A 22,197-nucleotide genomic window follows, 5' to 3' on the forward strand; every position below is an offset into this window, starting at 1 on the left:
GGAAAGGAATAATTTGCTGAGGGATAGTCAACATGGTTTTGTGAAGGGTAGGTCATGCCTCATTATCCTTATTGAGTTCTTTGAGATTTACTAGGTTGTTGCCTGGTATGGAAGGAAGATCTTATGAGGAAAGGCTGAGGGAACTAAGGCTGTTTTTGCTGGAGAGAAAAAGAAGGTTGAGAGGTGACTTAATCGAGATGTATAGGATAATCAGAGGGTGAGAAAAGATGGACAGTGAGAGCCTTTTTCATTGGATGGTGAGGGGATATAGCTTTAAATTGAGGGGCAAAAGATTTAGGACAGATATCAGGGGTAGTTTCTTTACTCATTAGTAGGGAACGGCCTGCTTGCAACAGTAGTAAACTCGCCAATGTTAAGTGCATTTAAATGGGCATTGGACATACAAATGGATAACAATGGAATAGTATAGGTTAGATGGGCATCAGATTAATTTCACAGGTCGCGCAACAGAGGGCTGAAGGGCCTGTACTGCGCTGTAACGTTCTATGCCTTTGCATTTGTGTGTCTTTTACAAGCAACAGCATTTTTCCCCACCTAGTCCATGCAACCGGATCATGATTTTAAAACCTCTAACAATTTTCCTCAGCCTTCCCTCCAAAAGAGAACAGTTCCAACTTCTTCAAATCTACTCTCATAACTGCGAGTTCTCATATTCTTATGAGAAACAAGATCCAGCAAAGGCATTTTTGCCCCTTGAGCCTGTTCCACCATTCAATGTGATCATGGCTGATCTCATCATGGTGTTAACACCTGCTCTACATCTACTTTGTCAAACCACTTTAATATCTTGTATTGTTCTGTTGCAACAATTCCTTGCTTTTCAACTATTCCTTTAGCAATAAGATGCCAAAATTCAATCTGCCTTCCTTTTTAACTGCTGTACCTGCATACTATACTTCATGCACAAGGACACAAGATCCCTTTACACTCTGAAGTTTCTCTCCATTTAGAGAATAAGTTGTCTTTTTATTCCTCTGTCCATAGTGGATAAAGCTCACACTTAAATCACATTGAAACTCCACCTGCTAAACACACATCACCTATCTGTATCCACTTGTAATGTTTTATTTCTTCGTTGCAACTTACCTTCCAGATCTATTTTAGTATCATCTGCAAATGTGGCTATAGTACTTTCTATCTTGGCATCTAAGTCATCAATATAGTATTAAATTTTGTCACGTGTACTCAAAGTTTAGAATACAGGAGTATAGTGAAAAGTGTACAAAGTCATCATTCTCCAGCACCTTCTTGGTTACAAAAAACAAGATTTATTTAAAAAAAACAACAGCAGAAATAAAAACAAACAGTCTGAAAGGAAAGAAAAATGTCAAGGCCTAAAGAAAGAGAAAATGTCCAGATCTTAAATTACTATTACAATAAAGATGTATTGAATGCTCAGTCTCCAATGCAGGCACCCAGGCTGTCAATCATTAGTACCCAACAAGCGAACCCTGTAGCACTCCACAAGTTACATCTTGACAATCAGTAAAAGACCGATTTATCCGAACCCTATGTTTTCTATTGGTTAGCCGATCCTCTATTCAAGCCAATAAATTATTCCTAATCACGTGATCTACTTGTGTATTAATTATTCATGTTGCACCTTATCAAAAGGCCTTCTAGAAGTCCAAGTGTATTACATCCACAGGATTCCCATCATGCATTTTGCTAGTTACATCTTCGAAGAATTCTAGTCAATACAACTTACCCTTCATAAAACCATGCTTACTCTGATGAATGGTGTTCTTGACTTGCTAAATATCCTGTTCTTACTTCCTTAACAATGGATTCTAACAGGTTCCTAATGACAGATGTTAAATTAACTGAATCATTTCCTATTGTCTGCCTCACTCCCTTTTTGAATAAGATTTTTATTTTAGCATTTTTACAATCCATTGGAATCTTTCCAGCATCCAGGGAAAATTTGGAATATTATGACCTGTTAGGCCACTGGCCTTTGCAAGATGATATGCTTCTGTCTCTAGTGATGTTAGCCAAAGTTCATTAGAATTGTTAAAATTGAAATTGTACAAAGGAAAAAAAAGACAGAAATCCAGCACCATCTAATCTTACTAAAGAAATTACTATTTCAAGTAAAATTGTGTATAACAGAATCAAGACCTCAATGACGTTAAAGAGATGTTGAAGCAGGCTAACAAAAGTTAATAGAAATCAAAAGTTGTCTCAAGTAAACCTGAAGGTGGAATCTAAGCAAAAGGTTAAGATTTTGGGGCTCACTTCAATCTTATAGAATGAATTTGACAACCAACTTTAAAATTTACCAGTTTTTGTTAACTACAAAGATCCATTCCAGGTAGAGACATTTTCATGAAGTTTTACATAATTTTTTAAAAATGCACAAAAGAAATGCTTTAAAATATTGATATTACAGTCCATTTACTTCAGGATGCCAGATTGAGAAACTGGTCGATTGTCACAAATGCCTTTTTATGTTGGTTAAAGTTTTGCTTTGTTTCCTGAATCATAAAAACCTAGAGCTTAATAACTCCAATTGTTCACTACTCCCCTTGTATGATCAAAGGCATCCTGAACATGCACTAGCTCAATGCATTACCAATCTCAAATTAGCTCAACGTATATTCAGGTCCAGAGTATTCTTTAAAAGGACTGATGATCATCTTACTGATAGCACTTCCTATTGTCTCCAAATTAATTTTACATGTTAATCATTTGTGAGATCATCCTTTCTATGACAGCTTGTCCATCTTTACCAACTTCACAGATTTTTACCAACATAGGGTGGCCTCATTTAATAAAGCATATACGATCACCAAACAATTACATCAACAATCTCAAAATTGCCTAATTAACATAGTAAAAAAAAACTAAAACTGGAGGGTCTTGTGGCACAATGGCAGCATCCCTACCTTTGGGCCAGAAGGCCTGTGTTCAAGCCCCATCTGCCCCAGACATGTCAGATATGACAACTGAACAGACTGATTTTGAAAAGCATAAAAAAAATTTAAAACCCAATTCCAAAATTACACAGACACATTCAATACAACTCAAGTGTTACAGTCATAAACTATTATTGAGATCTGTGGGGAGTGTGGTTTTCAGGTAAAATAATCTATGATAGGAAGCATATTACTAATAGAGGAAGCCATATAACCCAAGCAAGAGAATTCACAAAGTCCATTCTGACATGGACCACAACATCCTAGTTTTTGCATATTGATTGTTCCATTCAATAAACAAGACAAGGCTACGATTTGATCAGTGTTATGATTGCTGTAGAGACAGATAACATTTTTTAAAAATGGTTTAATTCCTAGCAACTGATTTAAAAAGAATTGCACTAGCGAGTGGCAAGATCAAATTGTACTAGTAAAGTGATCATTTAAGGCACCAAAATATGGAGATTCTGGTAAAAGAGGTAATACTGTAATTGTATCATCTCTAATAAAAGGCAGCGACCAAGGAAGACACCCAAACATAGAACAGCTACAAAAATAAACAAAAGCTAAAGGAAAACCACCCAAGAATGCAGGTGCAGGAAATTGAGCAGCCATTTGCAAAATGTCAAACCAATTACACGAATTGAAAATTTACAATGAAATATTACACAGATAATGCAGGGATGAAAGAAAGTGAAACAGAATGATTGTGTGATAGCGACTGATAAAACAATGGGCTGATCACTTACCATTATTATAGATGATCACTAGTTGATGCGCATGAACAGTGAAAGACAGATGAGTGTAACATACCACTACAGCAAATCTCATGACAAGAGAACTTAAGTTTTTTCAAAAATAAAAAAGGTCAGGAACAAAAAGTGAAAGCAGACAGTTAACGTTACTGTGAGAAACACAGACTGAAAAGTGTTTTCAGCATGTTCCTTATAAATAACGTTTTGACATCATCCAAATGTGAAAGGTTCTCAAGCAAACAAAATCTGCTTTACAGAGAGTGCCAGTAATACATGGGACCCAAAGCCCTAAGGAACTAAAAAGCTGCTGAACTCCACACACTAATTACACTTCTTATAGCATATATCACAAATGCTTTTGCAGCACCATGTATGCTACTTAAATGGTTTTCTTCATGCACTACTTTGAGGGATAGCTAGTTTTATTTCCTCCGAACTAATTGAACTGTGAATAATCCTTGAACTTACAAGCTGAAAACATCATCTAAATAAATCATGAGACTTTTGAATCAATGTATTTATTCTGCACAAGAGAGATTGTGTTCATTTCAATTTAAGGTTGTACACCCTGACTTGGGAAATCTTTTAATTTTATGTAAAGACTTGGTGTGGATTTATTTTGAATAAATGTTTGTGCAACTGTGTAAAGCAACAGCTCATCAATTTAATTTTTTCAAAAACACTTTGCTCTAACCTGATTAGAGCTTTAAAACAATACTGCTGCCTTAATTGAAAATTTAAAAATGCATGATCTGGTTTTAAAAATCAGTTCATTAGTTATGAGTGAATGGCACAGCTGACTCAGTGGGCCAAATTACCCAATTCTGCTCCTATATCTTGTAGTCTAAAAAGGGTTAGAAATCATTCTGGACTGACTGTGATTAATTTATTTTTTTGAAGAGGAAAAAAAAATGTTAGAAATTGTAAATTGGATTAAGAGAAAACACTAAAAATTAATATCAAAAACATTTTTCAATTGTCAGAAATTGCAAGAAACGTTTTCAAAGAGTTCAAAATTGTTTTAGCCTACAAAACCCACCTCCTAATATGCTTGCAAAGAGGAACAATCTTTCTATAGAAAAGAAAATTAACTACTTAAGTACATTTTGAACCAATCCTGAAGCAAGAAATAAGGTGATATAAAATGTAGTTAATTATAAGATGATACTATTTTGATTAACCAATTACATTGCAAATTAGTTAATAATATTCATAGGAATTATCTGGAATTGGAGGTCTAACTAGCCTTGCAAATCAAAACGCAACTTTTTCAAGAGACTATCACCTTAATTACTAACTTTCACAAGATTTTTTAGCCCTTCACAAAGATAGCAGCAGTGGGGTGGGGTGATGAATGACAAAAAACAGCATTTGGCTTTTAAATTAAGAAAATAAAAATTTTACTGAAGGCATACAACTTCACATGTTGATTGATGATGCTTCATTCCACCTAATAAAAAAGGATCTGAAAGCTGTCAGCAGAGAAAAAAAAATTGGAAAAAAAACACTATGTACACATTTAATAATACTTGATACTTTATTTAAAAGGATTATATTGATATTGGTGGAATGGTGATAAGTTATGAACTGACAAATCAATTGTTTGGGCTTCTAAACAAACCTACAAGTAGATGCAGGACGTTTTGATTTTAAAAAAAGTTATTCATGCGTTCCTAACTTTATCAGTGTGTCTAACATAGCAGGTGCTCCAGCCATCTGGTGGTATTTTGATACTATTACTACATGAATTAATAGCAGGATAAGTTCTCCTGCTGTAAAATTTTTAGTAACTGTGCAATATCCATTTTCTACAGGAGACAACATTATCACCAATTGCCTGAAAAAGCTAATTAATTTGAATGAATCCACAAATCAAAAATTTGGGCAGCATGATGGCTCAGTAGCTAGCACTGCTGCCTCACACTGCCAGGGACCCGGGTTCAATTCCCATCACGGGCAACTGTCTGTGTGGAGTTGCACATTCTCCCAGTGTCTGCATGAGTTTCCTCCAGGTGTTCTGGTTTCCTCCTACATTCCAAAGGTGTGCAGGTTAGGTGAACTGGTCAAGCTAAATTGCCCATAGTGTTAGGGGTAAATGTAGGGGAACGTGTCTGGGTGGGTTGCCCTTCGGAGGATCGGTGTGGACTTGTTGGGCTGAAGGGCCTGTTTCCACACAGCAGGGAATCTAATCTAAGTTGAGGCATTAACAATAAAACTCCTTAATATGCAGTACTCAGCTATCAAAATGCTTTTAAACCAAAATTTACCTTTAGTTCATGATAATCTATTGCTTCATCTTTGTCAGTATCAAATAAATCAAAAGCTTCTTTAATCTCCTGTTTCTGTTCTTCTGTTAATTCTCGGCGTTTTTTCCTTTTTGGTTTATCTATCGCAAGCTCAGTTCTGAAAGAAAAAAAAAGGTAAAAAATTTAAAATTTTTGTTCACCTTTTGATAAACAGCTACTCAAATCCAAATGTTTAAGCCATATAAACAGCAAATGTAGTTTTACTAACGCTTATTATACAAAATCGTTTGAAGTTAACCATCGTGGATCCCATCATATTTGGGCTAATTTATTTCAGTGAGTCCCTCTCTCATTGCACCCCCCGGGTCATCTCCTCTGTCCTGAAGCTCTTCAGCCATGTTCTCAAACATACTTGCTACCAGAGCCACATCTCCTTCCTCAGCACCTGCCTACGGAATCGACCCCTCTTCCTCCCTAATTTAGCCACATTTCCCTGTGTAATGAGAAACTACAGTCAGTACAGTTCCCAACACCAATTTAGAGATTGCGATCAAGAGCATTTACCCCACTATCAAAATCTTTAAACAGGATCTTCCCCCGTTTCTTAATTGTAAGATGATGCCACCTTTTACATTAATATTCTCAAAACAGAACTTAAAATTTCTCTGTATCCAGTAACTTGCAGATTTCTAATCAAACTCTGATGTTAAAGTTACACACAATAAAACATTTCTACAAAGGCAGTTGTTTTCCCTGAACTCTCAGACCTCTTAAAAAGAGAGAAACTAAACGAGCTTCTGATCTCACTCGGGTCTCCTCCAAACTGAACACTTAGGGCAAACATTTCTCTAAACTAGTCAATCCTCAATTAACTTATTTTCAATTCGGAATTATAACTTTTCACATTCAACTGCATGGAAAAACCACCACATTATATTTTCCATTACACCTTCAGAGTTAACAGCCACCTGCTTTCTGAGCAATGTTCCAGGTTGATGTTTGAATGGTAGCTAATGTCACTGCATACTCAGGAGGTTGAGTGTCGCATGGCATGTTTATAGAAGTGGTTTGCTCAGCTAATGAACAACATGCAGAGGAGAATGGGTAACTGCCAGACAGTATAAGGAGAGTCGCTCTCTAACCTGTATTGGAATTTGAACACTAATCAGGACAAGGGTCATTTGTATTGGGCTGAGAACAGACCAATCCTTGATAAACTGGAATAAAGGCAACTGGCAGGCTAAGCTCAGAAGTGATAAAGCATGAAATTGCTAGGCAATACAAATCCTATCTGGTTCAACATTCTCAGAGAAAGAAACCGGTCATCCGTTGCTGGGTCTGACCTAGATATGGATTCCATTCCAAGCAATGAAATTGCCTTTTAAAAGTCCTAGCAAGCCATGTAGCTGTACCAGATACTCAGCAAACAGGGAACCAACTGGCACTCAATATGACAAATCTTTTTAGTGATATCCAAGGTCCAGGTGCCAAAATTGGGAGAGCTGTCCCACGCAATCCATGAAACAGCTTGACAATCAATCATTTCAGAGCTGGCACAGGAAAAAGTTACAAGAATGACTCCAGGGATATTAGACTTCAGTTACATGATGGATTGGAAAAGATGGATGTTCTCCTGAGGGAAAAAAAGAGGAAATTTGATAGAAATGTTCAAAACTCAAGTCTAGACAGAAGTGAGTAGATATTAGATTGAAACGACGCCAATTGGCAGAAGGCTCAAAAACCAAAACACACAACTTAGCGATGGCATATTAGGCAACAGCAACATAAGGAAGAACTCTTTACACTGCAAGTGGCTATGGTCTTGGATACACTGCCAAGGACAGCATCATGGAAGTAGATTCTGTCCTGGTTAGAATAGCAAGCTGGAAAGAACTTGTTACGTCAGTTGTCCAAATGTGTTATAACCGTTCTACGATTCATTGCAAGAATGAAAATAGTCAAATTAAAACTCATTTGCAGTGGAGTCACATAATCAGAAGTAAAGGAATTGAATTTTTAATACTTAAATTACATCACAGTCATAGAGACAGATTGTTAGATATCTTGATTAAGTCATTGCAGCTACTATACATTATCTAAGACAGGTCACTGTTACTTCTCTTGTCTGTTATAATACACTCCCCGTCCGTAATCTTATAAAGCCCCATCCCCGGTAATTTCACGATCTCAGACTGACAAAGGCAGCAGCCACACTGTCCTCCTTGGAATTTCCCCTTCCCCATCTCTCCTCACCTCAGACCTCGCACTCAAGTGTGAGGCACTGCCTAGTGCCGAACTGTTTGACTGCGGTGGAGTGCAGACAATCTCAGGCCAACAGCTGTACCTGGTCTCCAGTTGTCTTGGATGCTCCTTGCCACTGGACAAAGACCTTGCGCTGCTAAACCAATGTGGTAACCTGTATGCAACTGTTGCCCCATGTTAAAAGAACTCTCGCACAGGTACCTTCCACATCCTCAGGATGATGTTTGGGACCTGAATGTTAGAACCCTTTTGAACAATCCCACCAGTGACAGACTGGAATGCCACACTATCATCATCGCCCAGGAACTCAGGCGCTATGAGATTGACATCACTACTCTGAGTGAAACCTGGCGGGCGAGGTGGTGGGTACACCTTTTCCCAAAGGGTAAAACCAAAAAGCACTGCCTCCGTGGAGGCGACTTTGCCATCAAAAACAAACTGGTGGACCAACTCATATACTCCAGTGCCATCATCAATGCCTGCAAATACTCTGTTGACCACTCAAGCAGTAAACAGCAAGACTGGTTTGATGAGAATGATCAAGCTATTAAGCCAGAAGCGCATGGCATTTTAGTGTAAAACAACAATCACACAACAGAAAAAGGCAGGCCTCCAGGCAGCTGAATGCAGATGTCCAATAACAAACCTGCAAAAAAGAACAGGTGTTGGGTGGACAAAGCACTGGAGACCAAACAAATGACTGACAACCAAGCGCTATTAAGACCATATACAGACCAAATACCCAAGGCCCCAACCTAACTGCTGGCCAAGGGTTGAGTGACTCTTACCAAGGATAAAGAAGCCATCAAAAAAAAATGCTGGGGGGGGGGGGGGGGGGGGAGAAGCACTTCAGAGACTTTGTCAACCAGGGCTCTGTCACTGATCCCACAGAATACAGCACACCATGAGCTCAACAACACCCCAGCCTTGCACAAAGTAGAGAAGGCTGTCTGCCAGCTTAAGAGCAAGGCTGTTGGAGCAGACAATATCCCTGCCAAGGCACTGAAGTGGAGAGGCAAAGAGCAGCTGCACGCCTTTGCTGCCTTATCTGGAAAGAAGAGAACACCCTGGAAGAGCTCAGAGATGCCATAATCATGAGAACTTTCAAAAAAAAAGGGAACAAAATAGAGTTGGAAATTACAGGGAATTCTTCCTGCTGTCGACTCGTGGAAAAGTCATCGCCAAGGTCCTCATCAACCATCTCCTCCCTGTGACTGAGAAACATTTCCCAGAGTCGCATTTTGACCTTCTGCTATGGAGGGCACACAGACATGATTTACACCGTGCAACAGCTGCAGAACAAAACCTACCCCTGTACATGGTATTTTTTAACCTAAGAAAGGCCTTTGACACCGTCAATTGGGAAGCGTCCTTCTCCACTTTGGTTGCGCCATAAAATGTGTCATCATCTTTCACCTGTTCCGCAATGACATGGAAGTCATGGTAGTGACAAATGGCTGCACCATTGACCCATTTGGACCAGTGTCAAGCAGGGCTGTGCCATCACCCCAACACTTCTCAAAATACCTTGCTACAAGGCTTTACCTTGCAGTCGACAAGCTCCCCACTGGAGTGGAGCTAACGTACAGAACCTGTGGGAAATTATTCAACCACCTCCAATACCTTGGAAGCATTTAGTCAGCCAGAGTTATTGAAGAAGCCTTCAGCCACTTGAGGAAAAGGGTATTTCGAGGACAAAAACAACAACAACATTAAATCCGACACCAAGATCATAGTTTACAAAGTGGGAGTAGTTCCTGCCCTCCTTTCTGGCTCCAAGACGTGAGTTGTCTATAGTCGACATCTCAAGGCGCTGAAGTAGTGTGCAAGATTCTACAAACCCACTGGAAAAAAAGACATATCAACACCAGCGTCCTTGACTAGCCCGACATCCCCAGCACTGAGGCACTGACCACCCTTGATTGACTATGATGATCAGGGCACATCATCTGCATCTACATGACACCACCTTGTGTCCACACCCTCCCACCACCATCACTCAATGCATTTTGCTTCTGCATTGCTTAAAAACGAATCTCAAAAAGATATGATTAGTGACCCAGAGGGTGACATGGTGGCATTGCTGCCTCAGTGCCAGGGACCAAGGTTCAATTCACCCTCAGGTGACTGCCTGAGTGAAGTCTGCACACTTTCCCAGTGTTTGCCTTGGGCAGTTGAATGTTTCTCCTGCAGAATGTGGGAGGTAAGGGTCACCAGTAGCATCTCTGCTGACTTTCTCTGCGGGAAATGCACCCAACTCCAGCTCCTCGAAAACCATGTTAGGGAACTGGAGGTGGATGAACTTCGGATCATTTGGGAGGTGGAAGAGGTAATTGAGAGCAGTTACAGGAAGTGGTGGAGGCTGGTATAATTGCAACATTTAAAAGGCATTTGGATGGGGATATGAATAGGAAGGGTTTGGAGGGATATGGGCCAGGTGCTGGCAGGTGGGACTAAATTGGGTTGGGATAACTGATCGGCATGGACGGGTAAGACTGAAGGGTCTGTTTCCATGCTGTACATCTCTGACTCTACTGGGCTAATGGTAGTATTCTTGGCAGTGGAGATGAGCAGAAGTATCTTAGTGTCCACATACACAGATCCCTGAAAGTTGCCATCCAGGTTGAAAGGGTTGTTAAAAAGGAAAACGATGTGTAACAGTGTGCTAGAGGGACTGAATTTCAGACCCACAAAGTCAAGGTGCAGCTGTACAAAACTCAGGTGTGGCCTCCACTTGAAATATTGCGAACAGTTCTGGTCACTGCATTATGGGAAGGATGTGGAAGCTTTGGAAAAGGGTCCAGAGGAGATTTACTAGGATGTTGCTTGGTATGGAGAGAAGGTCTTATGAGGAAAGGCTGAGGGACTTGAGGCACTTTTTGTTAGAAAGAAGGTTGAGAGGTGTCTTGAGTTATATAATCAGAGGGTTAGATAGGGTGGACAGTAAGAGCCTTTTTCCTCAATTGGAGGTGGCTAGCTCAAGGGTACATAGCTTTAAAATTGAGGGATGATAGATAGAAGACAGGTGTCAGAGGTAGTTTCTTTACTCAGTACTAGGGGCATGGAACACATTGCCTCCAAGAATAGTAGACTCACCAACTTTAAGGGCAGCATGGTGGCACAGTGGTTAGCACTGCTGCCTCACAGTGCTGAGACCCGGGTTCATTTCCCGACTCAGGCGACTGACTGTGGAGTTTGCACGTTCTCCCAGTGTCTGCGTGGGTTTCCTCTGGGTGCTCCGGTTTCCTCCCACAGTCGAAAGATGTGCGGGTCAGATGAATTGGCCATGCTAAATTGCCCGTAGTGTTAGGTAAGGCGTAAATGTAGGGGTATGGGTGGGTTGCGCTTCGGCGGGTCGGTGTGGACTTGTTGGGCCGAAGGGCCTGTTTCCACACTAAGTAATCTAGTCTAATCTTAAATGGTCAATATATAAATATATGGATGAAAATAGAATTGTGAAGGATAGATGGGCTTCAGATTGGTTCCACAGGCCAGCACAACATTGAGGGCCGCACTGTAATGCTGTGTTTACATAACTTTGATCATAAGTGGCTGTGATACTAACTGAAATCAAAAAGCTCATAGGCTATAAATAGCATTTATTTTGTAGCTCCCAAACAAGCTTAAGGCAATTAATATCACTGCACATAAAAATAATGTTCCCTGGAGGTGGAGGGATCCACAAATTCATTTGCTAAATTTAATAATAACAAAAATCAGTATAAATTCATCACCCAATACCATGTAAAATTAATGAATACATTGGTTACTTTTTCATCCTTCATCTGGTTTTAAAAGACAAGGTGAGAGACTCAATGTTTTAAGTCAATATGCCGTTTGACTTGCAAGATAACTTGGGAGTTGGAGGAGATTTCATGCACTTGCTTCCTTTGGTTTTCCAGAATCCTTTCAGCATAAATTTCTACCGTTACTGGTCTACTAAACAACATCCTAACCTCAATCCTAGTAAACCTAATCCCCACAAAACCTATTACACATATACAAACTGGCCTTCCCTTCTAATATAGCCCTCATCTCCACAAACTGAAGTTGAAGGGACACAGACGTAAACAGAATAGGTAATCAACTGGTTTAGGCATTTACTGCCAAATCAGAAAGCACTCAAGTACTGCTAATATCTGCAATTGCTCATTTTTTCCAGAATAATTCTTTAATGCTTATTTTTATAAAGGATTTTGTTTTAAAAAAAGTGTGACAAAACCATTCCAATCAACTGCAGGTCCTTTCGTAGCTCATCATAAACTTCTTGAAAACTCTCCGCTCTAGTCCTGAACTTGTTCCTTTCTTGAAGCATCTCTCCTATTGTCCATCATTCTCATGTCATGAGACCCACTTCCCGTGCTTTCAATTCTTATTCATTCTGAACTGCAGTTGACAAACCCCCTTCTTGGCTCTGACATTAATGACATTTTTAACAATTCTCAGTTCAGATTTGCCTCTCTCCTCCTAATCTGTGATCATCAACCCTTTCATTAAGGGGAGAAAGATCTCAACCGTTAAAAATTGCCAAATCTCCAACTGCCCTTTCTTACACATTTGGTGATCTCCCAAATTCATGCCCATTTTTCACTCAATTCAAATCTCTCCAAAACAGGTTTCCTAATTTAGCAAAGCTAAAATGACATCTATCAAACTGGCAAAGATAGACTGAGCTTCAAAACCACTTTGAGGTAGAGAATTCCAAAGATTTATAACCCTCAGAGTAAAAGAATTACTCAACAACTGGTCCAATCCTGCCAGCACTAGTTCTAGGAATGTGCTTCATTATCTAGTTCGGTTTCTTCATAATCCTTGCCCAGCACATTATTTTTATCCAAATAATAGTCCAATGCCTTTTTGAATGCCTCAGTCGAATCTGCCTTCACCATTGTTCCTGGCAGTGGATTCTGTACCTTAACTGCTGGCTGAGTGAAAAAGTTTATTTTTCTCATATCACATTTGTCCTTGAGCAAGTCACATTAAATCTATACCCCATCATTCTTTTTCCTTTTACAAGCAGGAACAGTTTCCTTAATTACTGTATGTAGCCCACTCAATTTTGAAACCCTTTTCCATATCTCCTCTTGGCCCAGTCTCAAAGAAAAGTCCAACTTTTTAAGTCTATCCTCACAACTTAAGTTTCTCATCTCAAAACATTTTCTGTAAACACCTTCTGCACTCTCTTTATTGTGTCTATATTCTTCCTACAAAGAAGTACCCAGAATTGCACACAGTACTCTAGCTGAGGTCTAACAAGTGTCTTGAAAAAAAAATCAACATCACTTCCTTGTTTTTATACTCTCAACCCAAAAATGCAGACAATACTGTATGCTTACTGCTCTCTCCATTTTTCCTGCCACTTTCAGTGACCTACACACACCCAAGTCCCTCTGCTCCTGCACTCTTTAGATTGAAAGACATTTTAAATAAAAAAAGTGATGCAATGTTTTTCCTACCAAAATGCACCACCTCACACTTCTCTGCATTGAATATCATCTGCTATCCATTTGTCTTCTCCAACTTATTGACGTCCTTTTGACTACATTGTCCTCGTCATAGTTTAAGTGGTGTGACAACTACTTATTCAAACTGACACTTGTACACCAAAATCCCTGGGGAACTCCACTACAACCCTTCATCCAGCCCAGAAAATATCCATTGACCATTACTCACTTTCCTGTCAGTGATCCAATTTTGTATCGACATCGCTAATGACCCCTTTTATTCTATTAAAATAGTACTCAATACATAAGTGCTGTGTAATCAAACTTCTGTACATTTTAAGTAAAACTTCACTACTCCTGTCGTTAAATGCTTTGCAATAATCGCTTGCATTCTGTTAGCTGTCTAATAGTTTGCTGCACCTGCATCTTAACTTTCAATGACTTATCAAGAAGGGCATCTTGATCCCTTTGTGCAAATGAAAAATCCAGGGTGACGATACTCACACGCTGTTAGATGGCATTGAGCAGCACAACCCCTAACTACTAAACCAAACAGCATCGTAACAACGACCGAATCTGACGGCACTTGATGTCGATGGGGTGTTTTGAGAAACTAGGAGTAAAGAGTGAGGTCTGCAGATGCTGGAGATCAGAGCTGAAAATGTGTTGCTGGTTAAAGCACAGCAGGTTAGGCAGCATCCAAGGAACAGGAAATTCGACGTTTCGGGCCAGAGACCTTCATCAGGAATGAGGAGAATGTGCCAGGCAGGCTAAGATAAAAGGTAGGAAGGAGGGACTTGGGGGAGGGGCGATGGAGATGTGATAGGTGGAAGGAGGTCAAGGTGAGGGTGATAGGCCAGAGTGGGGTGGGGGCGGAGAGGTCAGGAAGAAGATTGCAGGTTAGGAGGGTGGTGCTGAGTTGAGGGATCCGACTGAGACAAGGTGGGGGGGGGGGGGGGGGGAAGGGAGAATGAGGAAACTGGAGAAATCTGAGTTCATTCCTTATGGAATGAGGCCCCAGCTATGCCTGTCTCTTCGTAGGATATGTGGAACAGTCCATCTTCCGCAACTACACTGGCACCACCCCCCACCTTTTCCTCCGCTACATCGATGACTGTATCGGCGCTGCCTCGTGCTCCCACGAGGAGGTTGAACAGTTCATCAACTTTACCAACACCTTCCATCCCGACCTCAAATTCACCTGGACTGTCTCAGACTCCTCCCTCCCCTTCCGAGACCTTTCCATTTCTATCTCGGGCGACCGACTCAATACAGACATCTACTATAAACTGACTGACTCCCACAGCTACCTGGACTACACCTCCTCCCACCCTGCCCCCTGTAAAAACGCCATCCCATATTCCCAATTCCTTCGTCTCCGCCGCATCTGTTCCCAGGAGGACCAGTTCCAATACCGTACAGCCCAGATGGCCTCCTTCTTCAAGGACCGCAGATTCCCCCCAGACGTGATCGACAATGCCCTCCACCGCATCTCCTCCACTTCCCGCTCCTCCGCCCTTGAGCCCCGCTCCTCCAACCGCCACCAAGACAGAACCCCACTGGTTCTCACCTACCACCCCACCAACCTCCGCATACAGCGTATCATCCGCCGTCATTTCCGCCACCTCCAAACAGACCCCACCACCAGGGATATATTTCCCTCCCCTCCCCTATCAGCGTTCCGCAAAGACCACACCCTTCGTGACTCCCTCGTCAGGTCCACACCCCCCACCAACCCAACCTCCACTCCCGGCACCTTCCCCTGCAACCGCAGGAAATGTAAAACTTGCACCCACACCTCCTCCCTCACTTCCCTCCAAGGCCCCAAGGGATCCTTCCATATCCGCCACAAGTTCACCTGTACCTCCACACACATCGTCTATTGCATCCGCTGCACCCGATGTGGCCTCCTCTACATTGGAGAGACGGGCCGCCTACTTGCAGAACGCTTCAGCGAACACCTCTGGGACGCCCGGACCAACCAACCCAACCACCCCGTGGCTCAACACTTTAACTCTCCCTCCCACTCCACCGAGGACATGCAGGTCCTTGGACTCCTCCATCGGCAGAACATAACAACACGACGGCTGGAGGAGGAGCACCTCATCTTCCGCCGGGGAACCCTCCAACCACAAGGAATGAACTCAGATTTCTCCAGTTTCCTCATTTCCCCTTCCCCCACCTTGTCTCAGTCGGTTCGCTCAACTCAGCACCGCCCTCCTAACCTGCAATCCTCTTCCTGACCTCTCCGCCCCCACCCCACTCCGGCCTATCACCCTCACCTTGACCTCCTTCCACCTATCACATCTCCATCGCCCCTCCCCCAAGTCCCTCCTCCCTACCTTTTATCTTAGCCTGCCTGGCACATTCTCCTCATTCCTGATGAAGGTCTCTGGCCCGAAACATCGAATTTCCTGTTCCTTGGATGCTGCCTAACCTGCTGTGCTTTAACCAGCAACACATTTTCAGTTTTGAGAAACTAGGCATATCTCAAGTCTTTAAAAAGGACTAGCTCTGTAGGAAACTGCCAACGACGGTATTAGTGCTTGGCCTGCTCACCTCAGGACAGTGATAACAACTAGCCGCCGGCGATGCAGAGGTCGCCGCCGCCACATACACTGAGGAATAAACAACGAGAAAGCTGCCGCTTTAGGATCACTGACCTCTTTCCCCCCCCCCCCCAGGGTAGAGGAAAAGAAAATAGGGCTTTTGCTTTTCAAGGCTTTCTTTTCAATCACGCCAAACAGCGACCTACCTCAGCGACACACTCATTGCTGCAGGAATAAACCCCCCCAACGCTAACCGCAGGGTAAAGGGACCAGGGACGCACTCGCACTAAAACCCACCTCCCGACTTCCCTCAATACCCATTGGCCAGAACCGATCACTATCGCCGCTGCTTATGATAGGACGACCTGTCAATATCATCTTCCTATTGGCTGGGAGTGCTGCCAATTATCTGAGGTTCACCAACCGTCACTGAAAGCTCGCGGAGAACGGTTACAAATTAGAAGCGGTCCCGAGGCCGGGGGTGGGGTTAGATTAGTGACATAGTGATGTTTTATGGGTGGTGCGAGGACCATTATAGACACTACTGATGGCCGGTTCCACGGGATATCAAATACTTTGCAAAAACTGCTAGTCAGAATTAAAAAGGGGAGTTGCTAGTATCAGCATGCATCAATTCACCGAATGCAACTCGAGGGTCAACACTGAGAAGGAGCATAAACAGGTATCAGTATATGCTGTGGAGAAAGATATGGAAGATAGGGACCTCGGGAAATAAAATAAAGATGTATCGAAGCGCTGTTGTGATTGCCACAGTGTGTTTCAACTTCTATCTAGCAAAAGAACTGTGAGTCAATTCTCAATAATACTAAAACAATAATATTTATTCATTTAACAATACTATTCACACAATATATTATAAAATAACAATTTACTCTACTAATTTATCTGTGCTTTAACTTAACTCTGGATGATCATATACCACCACACAACTTGACCTTGCTCCATGTGACGATGTCTGGTTGCCTTCTGATGATTTCAAGGTTGTCTTCTCTTCTTGGTTATTCATGAGGTTCCACACCAGGTGTGGTTTTGCAGTGATTCATCTCTTTTAGACGTGTCTTGAGTAAGTTACAATGGATTAATAAAGTTTGATCACCCTGATTGGTTGAACCCAACCAAGTGTTGACATGTTAATGGAAGGTTAGTCCTTAAGTGTCCATTAGTGGAGGTGCTGGATAGCCTCCTCCAAATAGGGGTGCGAGGCACTTCTATGCCTGGTGCACACCTTGATGTTTCCGATTATCCCAGGGATGACATTCTGTTGTCCCATTCAAACACAAATTCTTGTGTGTATTGTTGGGTCTACAGCTACGAGGTTTATTTGTTAACTGTCTGCTGGTGGCTGCAGCCTATCTGGGTTCTGCAGCATATTGATTAGCACAATCATTTTGGTCGAGGCTGGTTCCCATTTCCCAGCATGCTTTAATCATTGTCCATGTTTTGTAATTCCAAGATAAGTTCATTATTTTGAGTGGCCTGTCCAGCCACAGAATCCACATTACAGAAAAGGAGGTGCTGGAGGTCTTGAAAAGTGTGAGGTAGGTAGATCCCCAGGACCAACTGTACTCCAGGACATTATGGGAAGCTAGGGAATAAATTGTGGTGCCCCTCGCAGTGGTATTTGTATCATCTACAGCCATGGGGGAGGTGCTGGAGGACTGGAGGGTGGCTAATGTTGTGCCATTATTTAGGAAAGCCTGCATGGAAAAGCCAGGGAACTACAGACGGTGAGCCTGACGTCAGTGGTGGGTAAGTTGTTGGAGGGGAGTCTAAGAGACAGAATCTACATGCATTTGGAAAGGCAAGGACTGATTAGAAATAGTCAGCATGACTTTATGGATGGGAAATTGTGTCTCTCAAACTTGATTGAGTTTTGTGAAGAGGTGACCAAGAAGATAAATGAAGGCAGATGGTAGATGGTTGTCTGCATAGACTTTAGCAAGGCCTTCAACAAGCTGTAGCATGGTAGACTGATTAGTAAAATTAGATCACATGGGATCTGGGGAGATCCAGCCAATTGGATACAAAATTGGCTTGACAGTAGGAGGAGAAAGTGAGGTCTGCAGATGCTTGACAGTAGGAGGCACATGTTGATGGTAGGAGATTGTTTTTCAGACTGAAGACCTGTGACCAACAGTGTTGCAAGTATCAGTGCTGGGTCTACTGTTGTTCCTCATTTATATAAACAATTTGGATAAGAATACAGAGGCATGGTTGGTAAGTTTGCAGATGACACCAGAATTGGTGATATAGTGTGTCACAAAGCTGGTCATTTTTTTAATATAAAAGCTATTCCTTTTCTCAAGGATACTGTGTCCTTGCTTTTTTTTCAAAGGGGTCATAAACAGCTCCTGGTTCCAACTAGACTGGTTTAGTATAGAGATTAAAGGATCTTGAGATTTTTTTTGTTTATATGTAAACAGATGAGACTTCAGGCCAAAGTGAACATATTTTAGAAGTGACCTGTATAATGAAAGGGGGGTGGTCAGCTCTCTAGCTGAGCAGTTCAGTCCAGAACTAATTAGGTGTTAAGCAGTGGACTATGTGGAAACAGGATGTCTCTCTCCTTCTGCCTTTCTAACTTCAACCTGTAAGCATTTGTTCCATTTTTACTGTTTTTTTTTAGGGGGGTTGCTTATTGGGATTGTTGTGTATATTCTGAACAGCATAATTAAGTCTGGTTTGGATTGACTGAGTTCTGGAGGGGTTCTTTATTTTATTCTTTATTTTTCATTATGTAGCTTTGTGAATAAATTTTTGTCTGTTATAGAATCTGGTAGTCAACGTAGCTAGCTAACTTTGTGTAATTTTCACTGTACACTTATCAAAACAAATTGCAAAGTTATGGTCTGGGTTGCTAGCTTAAGAATGTTTTTGAGTGGTCTGGCCTAGTCCATAACAAGTGGACAGTGAAGAAGGTTAGCTCAGAGTACAATAGGATCTTAATCAGATGGCCTGTGGGCTGAGGAATGGCAGATGAGGTTAACTGCAAGGTATTGCATTTTGGTAAGACAAACCAGGCAGGACTTTCACAGTTAATGATAGGGGCCTGAGGAGTGTTCTTGAACAGAGAGACCAGAGGTGTAGGTATATAGTTCCTTGAAAGTGGCATCACAGGTAGACAGGTTGGTAAAGAAGGCATTTGACACGCCTGCCTTCATCAGTCAAAGCAGTGAGTATAGGAATTGGGAAGTGGTAGAGGCGAGTACAAGTATAACATTTAAAAGAGATGTGGATAGGTACATTGATAGGCAAGGTTTAGAGAGACATGGGCCAAATGCTGGCAAATGGGACTAATTCAGTTTAGGAAATCTGGTTGGTATGGATGAGTTGGGCTGAAAGATCTGTTTCCATGCTGTATGAACATGACTTTGAGTCAATGAGTGGATGGGAATCAAAGTTTTCAATCATATCTGGACTTAGGCAGAGTTATCCACTCTCTCCTGACTTGTTTGTGTATTGTACAGAACCTTTTGCTAAGTCCATCAGAAGGATGTGAACCTGAGAGTGGTGACTATTCCAGGCAGCAGAGGGCTGCAGGTGAAAGCCTCCTTGACATGTATCATGTTGCCATTTTCTGCTCTGATTTGATGCAGAATGATGAGCATCTGTGACCAGCTCGAACTGGCCTCAGGAGTAAATTGAGGTAAAAACGAGGCTATCCTGTTTGAGAACTGGGCCAACTGATCCTTTATGTCAGATTATCTTAAGATACTGGGTATATTGAGGCATGCACCAAACTTTGGAAGGACATTATTACTAAGGTGAGGCAGAAACTGGGCAAATGGGAGTACTGCTCCCTATCCATTGCAGGTAAAAGTCTGGTCATCAAGGTGAGGTACTCTGTGTTATTGTATATGGTGCAGGTCTGGCCTATTTCCTGCACCTGTGTCACTGCAGTCACCCATTTCATCTGGAGGTCAAAAATGGACTGTGTCCACAGGGACACCACGTATAAGTGGGTGCAGTAAATGTACCTAATGCTACCCTCATCCTGATGGCCACCTTTGAGTGCTGAGCACAGATCCTCGATATGCAAGCACCAAATGTCACTAAATGCTGAGGTTCTAACCTAACCCTGGACTACAAGCAATGGGCCTGGCCCTATTGCAGTAGTACAAGTTCTATATCACCTGTCCCTCATGGAAACATTTGCAAAAGAAAACACCTTTGACCACAAGTCCACCGGGCAGTGTCAGCATGTAGCATAATGGACATTGCGGGAAAAGGAGAGAGTAGTTTCCCTGAGCAGACTGCCAAAATCATTTAGCAGAATGCATCATCGCCAGCACTTTCTAGCAAACACTAATGTAGCTTAGATGTTGGCAAGAAAGTCACTACTTGTCAGATCATTCATGTATGTACCACCATTCATATTGTCCTCAAAGTAGTGGCATAGCAAAAGACTGTTAAACACCTTGTTCTGGATTGTGCTTTTGCAAAGAATGTCTGCAGACAGACATGCATTAGTTTTTGGCAAAGTTCATACCAAACTGCTCCGTGACACAGGAGTCTGTGCTCTACAGATTGTCTCCTGGGAAACACACCGAGACAAACATCAACTGCACCTCGGAGATCATCAGCTCAATGAAAAACTGTTTGGTCTGCCCAAAACTTGTCAGTCTTCCACAGTGAAGAATTGACTGTGCTGAGGGATGCACTAAAGTTTGGAGCAGCTGCTGCCAAAGCGCAGCAGGGAAAGACCAACATCTAAGGTCTTTCTGCCAATGTATGACGAGGGTCTGTTTGGTTATCACACTCCCTCGCTGCCTCAAAATGTATATAGTGTCCTGCATGAATAGGAAGTGCCTTTGCAACTGCAGGGAACCCTAAAGAATGTCAAATTTCAATATGTTTGTTTTCACTGTCTGCAAAGATTGTACAGAAGTGTTTTAATACCTTGTGTATGTTCATGAGGTATTTTTTATGAATAAAGTACATTTCTATTCATTAAAGTAATAAAAAAGGTAATGCTCACATTGTAAAAATTGTGGGATATCCATTAGCATATGCTTCCTTTTTAATAATGCAGGTGTAGTGCAGGATTGAGCAGGTTTCAAAGAAGACAGTGGGTGACAAATAAGGATGACTAGAATAAAAGTAGTTTTTTTTAATTGCAAAAAATATACTTTATTCATAAATTTTCAATATATATACAACACAAAGCATATACTGAAATTCTAACATTCCACATTGCGGGCTCCAATCCATCACAAAAAAGGTAACTTACCAAAATGCGAGAGAACTATTCACATTCTCATTAAAGCTATAAGGAGATCTTGAATGTAATAGACTCTCATTATATTATGGCAGAAAGACTTTAGGCAATGACATTTCCCCACTGTGCCTTGGTAATACCTGCCCCAGGCTTAGCACATCCCTTAGGCAAAAGTGAGGACTGCAGATGCTGGAAATCAGAGTCTAGATTAGAGTAGTGCTGGAAAAGCACAGCCGGTCAGGCAGCAGTCGAGGAGCAGGAAAAGTCGACGTTTTGGGCAAAAGCCCTTCATTAGGGCCAAAACATCAATTTTTCCTGTTCCTCGGATGCTGCCTGACCGGCTGTGCTTTTCCAGCACCACTCTAATCTTAGCACATCCCTTGGCATGTACTCCTGGACCTTAGAACATATCAGACTGCAACACTTGGTCAAGGTCAGATCTTTGAATTGGAAGTCCAACAAGTTTCTGGAAGACCAAAGAGAGTCTTTCATTGAGCTTATGGTCCTCCAGGGGCAGTCGATATTTGTCTTCATGTGTATCCCAGGGAACAACCCTTAGAGCACAGAGTCGCATCATGGACCTGATTGGGCCAGACTTCAAGGAAAAAACACTGCATCTCTCACATGGCCAATGTACGATGGCATCCAGATTTTTCTGTATATCAACCTTTCCCAATCTGCCATCATTTAATGAATATTCTGCCAGTCTATTTTCCCTTCTGAAATTAACAACTTTACATTTATACTGCATCTGCCATGTATT

At 41.8% G+C, this 22,197-nt stretch overlaps 1 protein-coding gene across 1 annotated transcript in view; it reads right to left on the reverse strand.

The window, feature by feature from the left end:
• cetn3 (centrin 3) overlaps positions 1–16,487 on the reverse strand; it is a 43,469-nt gene extending 26,982 nt beyond the window's left edge. Inside the window, exons 1-2 of the mRNA XM_060844167.1 lie at positions 16,402–16,487; positions 5,962–6,097 (exon numbers count right to left, since the gene is read on the reverse strand). Coding sequence (XP_060700150.1) covers positions 5,962–6,097; positions 16,402–16,418 — 153 coding nt within the window. The 5' untranslated portion in view covers positions 16,419–16,487. The remainder of the gene's footprint in view (positions 1–5,961; positions 6,098–16,401) is intronic.
• Positions 16,488–22,197: the final 5,710 nt, after the last annotated feature.

This window comes from Hemiscyllium ocellatum, chromosome 2 (genome assembly GCF_020745735.1).
Source record: "Hemiscyllium ocellatum isolate sHemOce1 chromosome 2, sHemOce1.pat.X.cur, whole genome shotgun sequence".
NCBI classification, from domain to species: Eukaryota; Metazoa; Chordata; class Chondrichthyes; order Orectolobiformes; family Hemiscylliidae; genus Hemiscyllium; species Hemiscyllium ocellatum.